Source organism: Austrofundulus limnaeus, unplaced genomic scaffold (assembly GCF_001266775.1).
Source record: "Austrofundulus limnaeus strain Quisiro unplaced genomic scaffold, Austrofundulus_limnaeus-1.0 Scaffold721, whole genome shotgun sequence".
Classification (NCBI taxonomy): Eukaryota; Metazoa; Chordata; class Actinopteri; order Cyprinodontiformes; family Rivulidae; genus Austrofundulus; species Austrofundulus limnaeus.
In genome coordinates, this window is record NW_013953123.1 from 66177 (window position 1) to 74045 (window position 7869).

The following is a 7869-nucleotide window of genomic DNA, read 5'->3' on the forward strand; positions in this document are numbered from 1 at the left end:
CATATATATATATATAGGACTTTTGTCCTATTCACTTAAAGAAAATAAAAACACTTTAAAATGATTTTCTTCTTATAAGTGTAAAAAATAAAATCAAAGACAAAGAAAAAAACAATAGAAAAGTTTTTTTTCACCAGGGTTACCCCTACAAAATGAACCACTAAACACTTGTTTTTTTTATTTGCCCACATAAAATGTTATGTTTCTGTCAAATTATGACTTATTTTTACCATTTAATGTACAGAACAATTAGTAAATCTGTTTCTTTCAACTACATTGTGGGAGTGGTTACAGAGGCAAATCTTGGTTTGAGAAGTTAATTATTTTTCAGTAAGCGGATGTAACGTCCATTTTATGTCTGTTGAAATAAGAAAGTTAGTTCTAGAGTCTTTAGTTTTGTGCCATTATTCAGCTGTTTGGCTTTGTGCAACAGAAAATTCTGCAAGATTAGCACTTGACTGAGAACTAATGAAAACTTCATACATCGTAGTTTGTCTTGGAGGAAAGTCAATGAGAGACTCACAAGTAAAGCCTTTTATTTTTACACGAAATCTTGACTTTACATTTTTTACCCTTTTCCAAAAGTTATTACTCATCTCCAATCAACATAGATTTAGCACAAAACAAACCTTTGCTGTTGCTTTTACACTAACTTTGCCTAAAACTTGGGGGAAAAACGAAACTGATTCTGAGAAAGCAAACTTAATTAAATCCTATTGAGGTTCTTAGTTAAGTGGCAGAAGAGGAACTTCCCAGAGCACAATCATCAACAAATTGTTTCTCTCCCACCGAGTTCCTGATAAACAAGTCGACTTCTTATATGGTTCAAATCATACCTCTCAGACTGCTTTTTCTCCGTCTTATTAGGGCAATCTCGCTCTGACTCAGCCAAACTCACCTGCGGAGTTCCACAGGGTTCCATTCTGGGCCCAATTCTATTCATGCTCTGCATCCGATCCCTGACTGAGGTCAACAAAAATTTCCCAGACAAGGGAAAAGATGTATATTTTGTCTGCATTGACCGTGTGTCTGAGTTACAATTTTAGAATTTAATCTTGATTTGATGTTTCATTACGTTGCTTATGTTTAATTGTTTTACTCAGTTTGATTTTATCTTTACACCATTTTTACATTAATAATTGTGAATATATTTCTGTGAAAGGCACTTTATAAATAAAACTTTACTTACTTACTTACTTACTCACTCACTCACTCACTCACTCACTCACTCACTCACTCACTCACTCACTTACTCACTTACTTACTTACTTACTCACTTACTTGTAAGATACCAGACAGGTTGTGGGCCATCGGTCCGATGAACGAGGAAATGGAGGTATTTCTACGAGACTGGCACCAGAGACAGCTGTCTCCCAGCTGAGCGCTCAGTCTGCAGGACTGGTTCTGTGCGATGACTTCAGAGGAGCTTATTCTGAGGCCATAAGTTGAAGCCAGACTCTAACTAAACTCACATTCCCAAATTAAGCCTACACAAAGCCAAGTTTGTGGCCGACGCAACTAAACTTTAGGCGTTAATTCTGACAGGTGATGAATGAAGCTTGAGTCAAACTATGATGTTACAGGATCACAGGAAGGATGAAGTAAGAGAGTCATCAATGGCTCTCATGGACCTGGAAGAAAAGATAACATCTGCTGTTGATCAAAAACWGTATTGTGCTAGCTTTTTTTGTTGATTTGAAGAAAGTTTTCAACATTATTGACTACACCAATAATGTTGAAAGCTTGGAAAACTGAATAAATATGGCATTAAAGGATTAAAACTACAGTGGGTATCTAGTTATTTAGAAAACAGTTTGTTCAGGCAAAAAATATACAGTCCCCTCTTCAGGTATTGGAACAGCAAGTCAAATTCCCTTGTTTGTGTTGTTCACTGAAGACATTTGGGTTTCAGATCAAAAGATGAGCATGAGACAAGAGCTCAGAATGTCAGCTTTTATTTCCTGGTATTTACATGTAGATGTGTTAAACAACTCAGAACATACTACCCTGTCATTTGAACCCACCCAGTTTTCAAGTGAGCACAACTATTGGAACATGTGACTGACAGGTGTTTCTTATTGACCACTTGGTGCCGTTAATGTTGATTGTTCTAAAGATTTTTACTAGGGATTTCAGTAAACAGGGAGTTACAGTAGTCAGTTCTGTAAAGTCAGTCTTAAGTGTTTGTGTGTGAAAAGATCTTCAGTGTGTTTCCTGTCTACACAGATCCCCAATGTTTTCATTTCTTTCTTTTTCTGTCTGCAGGATCCTTATCAAGGCACCATTGTCCTGGCGACAGTCAAAGGGGATGTTCATGATATTGGCAAGAACATAGTTGGTGTCGTGTTGGGTTGTAATAATTTCAGGTAAAATAGTAGTTTTCATAGTTTGCTACTTAATTTTTATTCATTGACCAAAATATCTTGTGAACTATTGGACAAATTTTAATAAAATTTGCAAAAACTAAATAATGAATTACGTTTGCAACACTATGCCACAGTAATTTTACCTTAGAAAACAAAAAATGTTTTAAAATTCAGTCAGTATTATAAAAGCTGAGAGTCATTCACCATAAATACTGGCAATGACATCCTGCATCATATACCTCATGTAGGAGTGAGTTACTTATGTAAAATAAGTTCCCTACATCTTCTCATAACTAAGTTATGAGAGAAAATTTTACCAAGGTTTTCCTCATTACTTTAATATTTGTCTGTGCAAAGTGAAGGGACACAATGAGGGAACGTCAGACGAGTTCAAGTTGATTCATAAAAGATTATGCAATCATTTATTTACACAAATTGAACAAAATCATAGTTTACACCTGATTGTGAATTCCTATAATAAGCGTCTAAGTAAATGAGATAAAACCCGCGTCCGAATTTCTTTCACATTAACTCAGATTACTTATATAGACAGTAAACGTCAGTTCTGATGTTAAAACTAAACAATTTACTGGCACTTTCACTTAGGGTTGGCAAAGAAAGGTAAGAAAAGGTAAGAAAATTAGGGATTAGTGTTTCTGCCTTTATTCTGGTAAGGTTTACAACCGGTTCAGCACGTCCCCTCTGCTCTCAGCTTCAACTTGACACGTCACCCACGAACACGTCAGCATTACCTGGTGATGTCTGCTCAAGCACCCCTGGTATGAACTGTCTCACCACGACCCTTCAGGAAGCTTGTCCAGCTGGTCCTTGGCGAAAAGGTGTTGTTTAGGTGACTTTTCGTCTGTTTCAGCCCGGCTAGAAAGATTCCAGCTGTGGYTCCGGTYGTCCTTCAAAATAAAAGTCTCCCCTCGGGAGTTGAAAACACTTTTGTGAGACTTATGTCTCCAGGTGGACAGAAGCAGCGTGCTCCTGCCCGGCCGTCAGATTTCCCCTATTTGGCTGGATGGGTGAAATCTGAGGCCCCGGCTGTCCTCCGGAGAGAGAATCAGCCCCTCTTCCCGTTTCGGCATCTAGGAAGGAAATGGCTGTCTCTCTAAGACGTCCGTGTTAGTACAGAGAGAGGGACGACTTAGATCCGCCCTGAGGCGTTTAGCATGAGTCAGAAAAAAGAAAAGAAGATAAGAGAGTTTGCCAGACGCCAGTCAAGGTCATGCTGTGTAGCTGTTTTAAACAGACATTTGATAATATCTTCTCTAGCTTTCTTCTGATAGACTGTAAGAGGAATCACTGTAAAACATTTATGATGATTAATTAACATTTCTGTTTAAATAATCAGTCTGAACTTGTGTCAGATAAATGTAAGATTTCCTTAAGAAAACTCAAAATTATATTACTGATGTTTCCAGTAAAATAACACAGTGATTTATATAAAACACAATGAAAACATGGTGAATATTTTCTGTGATTTTATACCATTAATTAATCTTTTTCAGGCACAATAAAAGAATAGAAGTGATTCTTCTTCTTTGTGACATGTCATTATTGTGATTAACAGATGCATAAACATTCTTAGTTAAACACAACTGAATCACGAACAGAAAKATTGTTTCTGTTTAATATCTGATTARRRRRMWSWRRWSYYCYMYYRYAGGTTGAAATGACCCATCATGGCCTAAAATAGAATTCAGTGTTCCTGCCTTCTTTCAGGCCTGTCCGAGACCTGCTTTGAGGCAGTAACTCCTGTTTCTTCACTCGAGGTGACCCCTACACTCACAAATGAGATCTTGATCTCCAGTTTTAGTCTGGTTAAATAAAGATGAATGAATGAAAGAAAGATAGAAGGTTATCTCAGTCTAAAACTCTGGTTATGCATTCCTTTAAGAAGGCTAGGCTTTTATTATTCATATATATATAAATATATGATACTTAGAAATGTCTAGAGGAAAATGCAGTTTTAAAATTAGCTGTTTGTAGTGTATTTAACCATTTCTTAAAGTCAAATTTCACTTCTCTTAAAGTGGATTTTTTTAACAATCTTTTGTTTGTTGTGTGAATTAATTTCTGACCAGACTATTGAAATAATGATTAGTCAAAACCAATGTGCATTACTGTTGTCTTTAAAAAACTCTGAAATGTGAAAACTGTTCATGCAAATAACTTTGTAAACTTACATTGCTGTTAATTTCACATGACACAGTTTTTTCAGAAAACAATGCATTTCTACAGAAGGATTCTTTGGCAGCACAGCGGTTCAGTTTGTGGAGCTGTTGCCTCTCAGCAAGAATATTGCCGGATCGAACCTTAGCCCTTCTTGGTGTGCATGTGTTGGTTTTCTCCAGGTACTCCGGTTTCCTCAGACCAAAAACTTGACTGTTAGGTTAAATGGAAACTTTAAGTTGTCCCTAGGTGTGAGTAAGAGAGTGAATGTTGTCTCTATAGGCACTTTGCCACAGGCTCTGCCCCACACCACACCTGTTTAAGGTCCCACCCCCATCTTGCCTGGTTTGTGGAGCCCCCTCTGAGGTAGTACTGAGGGGCCGACACTGTTTGGGGCTTGGGGTTCCGATCTAACTGGAAGCATGTAGCAGTCACTGACTGGTCAATGGAGTTACATGTACCGCCCTGGATGACATCATTTGTTGCCAGATGTGTGCACTCAATGCAAGCTGAAAGCGAGAGAATTTCCAGGGAGATTTTTCAAGTGATTGTGGAGTGCCGGGACATTAGAAATGCACTGATACTGATACCAGTATTGGGTATCGGTCCGATACCATGTATTTTTACTCATACTCATACTTATAAAATGTTCCGATACTACAGGACCCGATCCCAGCTTTGGTTCCTTCTTAATAGTTGGTGCATAAATGTTCTAACCCAGTAGGTGGCAGTAATTCGCCATAGACTGAAAGCCAGCCACATAAAAACAAAAAAGAAACAGAAGACGACTACGGTAGCCAAGCTGAACAAACTACTTTAACCAGCAGGTGGGTTGTAGAGGAGGAGCTATGTTAACGTATTTCCAGGTGAATAAAGGTGACAACAGTAAGGCCGACTGCAAATTATATTCAACAAACTGGTCAAGAGGAGGAAAACTAGCAGCTTTAACACAAGTAATTTAATAAAACATCTAAAAACTGAAATGACATCAAGTTCAAGGAGTTTCCCTTGAGAAAACTGCTTGAACTCGGCATCATTTCGGTTTTCATGTTTCAGTGCAGTTTTCTCAAGGGAGCAGGAAACATAACAACCAACTTTGCAGCAAACTGATGAAGCTGTTGTGCAGACTGCGCTAGTAGTTCTACAGCTTGCTGTTGCTTCTGTATTAGCTTGTAAATAACTTGGAAAATAATGTTACTGTGAGACTGAAGGTGTTTTAAGATGCCAGGAATCCATGTTGGACTTGACTCTGTTGGTCTACCTATTTTGCACAGGATGCAAAATTGTATCCTGGGCAATCAGTTGTCAGAAAAACCGTCAGTGATTAATATTTGCCACTTTGCAATTAGTGCACATTTCCCTTTAAAATATCAATAAAGAGATGAACTTTAGCTTTCATTTAAAGTGATTAATAACCTGAAGTTGCCTATCCAACACTTACACAGGTAAGACTAACATAAATAAGTCCTCAGTAGTAAACAGAATTCTATGAAACTGACAGACCAGCATGTTTTTATTTAGTGTTTTATTTTATTTATTTAATTTATTTTTTTTGATAATGGATACATTTTTGTTGAATGTSTGATTGTTTTTCTCTCTTGCAGGGTGGTTGACTTGGGTGTGATGGTCCAGTGTGATCAGATACTCAGAGAGGCTGTAACACACAAAGCTGGTATGGAGTTTTGAAATATATTCAGTGTGTGAATACTTCATAAGCATCCACACTGTTGAGACCATTCACTTTTTGGCAGATACCTCGTTCCGCAATTTTTGTGCTGTTTCAACAATTAGTATATAATTCTAGCTGTGACTTTTGGTATTTCAGCTGTTCATACCTTTTTAGCTATTTCCCCTTTTCTGCCACATTTTCCCCATTGAAACAGAGTTTTAGGATCAAGGTGTGAATTAGGTAGAGCTGTGACGTTCGCGAACGATCCGAATCTTTTGAACGGCTCTTTACAACGAACGATAGGAGCCGAGTCTTGGGCAGTAATGAGCCATTTGTAGTTTTATTTCTTTTATTCCTCGTATAATCTTTGTTTTTCATATTTAAATCGCTCCCACTTTGCGTTTTCACGGAAAACAGGTGGAGTTGTGGAGTACAGGAGTTCATAGTGAAAGGGGGAGGGGGGTTTCCGCTTCACAAATAAATGGTTCCACCCACGTGACGGGATTACGTCATTACATACGGCTACGTGATGACGTATTTCCCTACATGATGACGTAATACATTCAAAATCCAACGGCTCTTTTGAACGGCTCTATGAAACAAACGGTTTCCCAAGATCCGGATCCCTTCAGAGAGCCCATTATCCCATCTCAGGGTCAGGTATGTTCTGGAGTGGTTAACTTTATAGAGTATGGGGTCAGGTTAGGCGAGTATTTACTCAGAGGGTCCCACCTGCTGCCTGATGACTCAGCAGAGTTGGTAAATCCCTTAGAAAGTGCATGCTCACTGGAGGTCAGGTCCAGTCCTGGGCCACTGGGTCCTAACTTTATGGGAAGTGCATGGTGGAGTCAGCTGTTCCAGTTGGAGACAGTCTGTTGATTTGTATGAGCTGTAAGATGTAGTGGAATATGACTGGCATATTCTGGTGAGTGTGGACGTACTGTTTGAGTAGAACTCAGCCAGTATTACAGTACATGTTTTTCATGTGCTGTGCTGCTTTGTTTCCCCAATATATAACTGATCACAGTCCTCCTGACACTTAACAGCATACACAATATTACTCTGTGCCAGGGAACTGGATCTTTGGGGTGAACCAATCTTTGCCATAAAGCCACAGAGTTAGAACAAACAGCAAAGAAAGGAAGTGGACTACAGGAACCACCTGAGATTCAATCTCAGTTGCAGACAGAGTGGCATCTTTCCTAAGAGCCTTCAACTTAAATCATCTGTTGGTGGACAACAAGCAAGACCCTACAGAAGGCACAGCTTTTGAAAGAACGATTACGACAGACCACCTTCACCGTTGAAGCTATAGAAGCCAAAGAACAATTCCGACAGGAATTAACAACACGTCTAGATCAGACCACATTCCAGCAGGTTATTAATTTTACAAAAAAGGCAGGTTTAGCTCAACATATCCTCCCTGCTCAATCTGCTGCCTCTCCACCTGATTCTGAATAAGTGGAAGATGATGGATGGATGGATGGATGGATGGATGGATGGATGATGGATGGATGGATGGATGGATGATTGAGGATATATGGATGGATGGATTGATGAAGGATGGATGGATGACTGATGATGGATGGATGGATGGATGGATGGATGGATGGATTGATGAAGGATGGATGGATGACTGATGATGGATGGATGGAT

The 7869-nt window shown here is 38.8% G+C and overlaps 1 protein-coding gene across 1 annotated transcript in view; it reads left to right on the top strand.

The window, feature by feature from the left end:
• Positions 1–7869, top strand: part of mtr (5-methyltetrahydrofolate-homocysteine methyltransferase) — a gene marked incomplete at its 3' end in the record, with an annotated part of 97370 nt that overhangs the window by 62424 nt on the left and 27077 nt on the right. Inside the window, 2 exon segments of the mRNA XM_014028160.1 lie at positions 2266–2366; positions 6149–6216. Coding sequence (XP_013883614.1) covers positions 2266–2366; positions 6149–6216 — 169 coding nt within the window.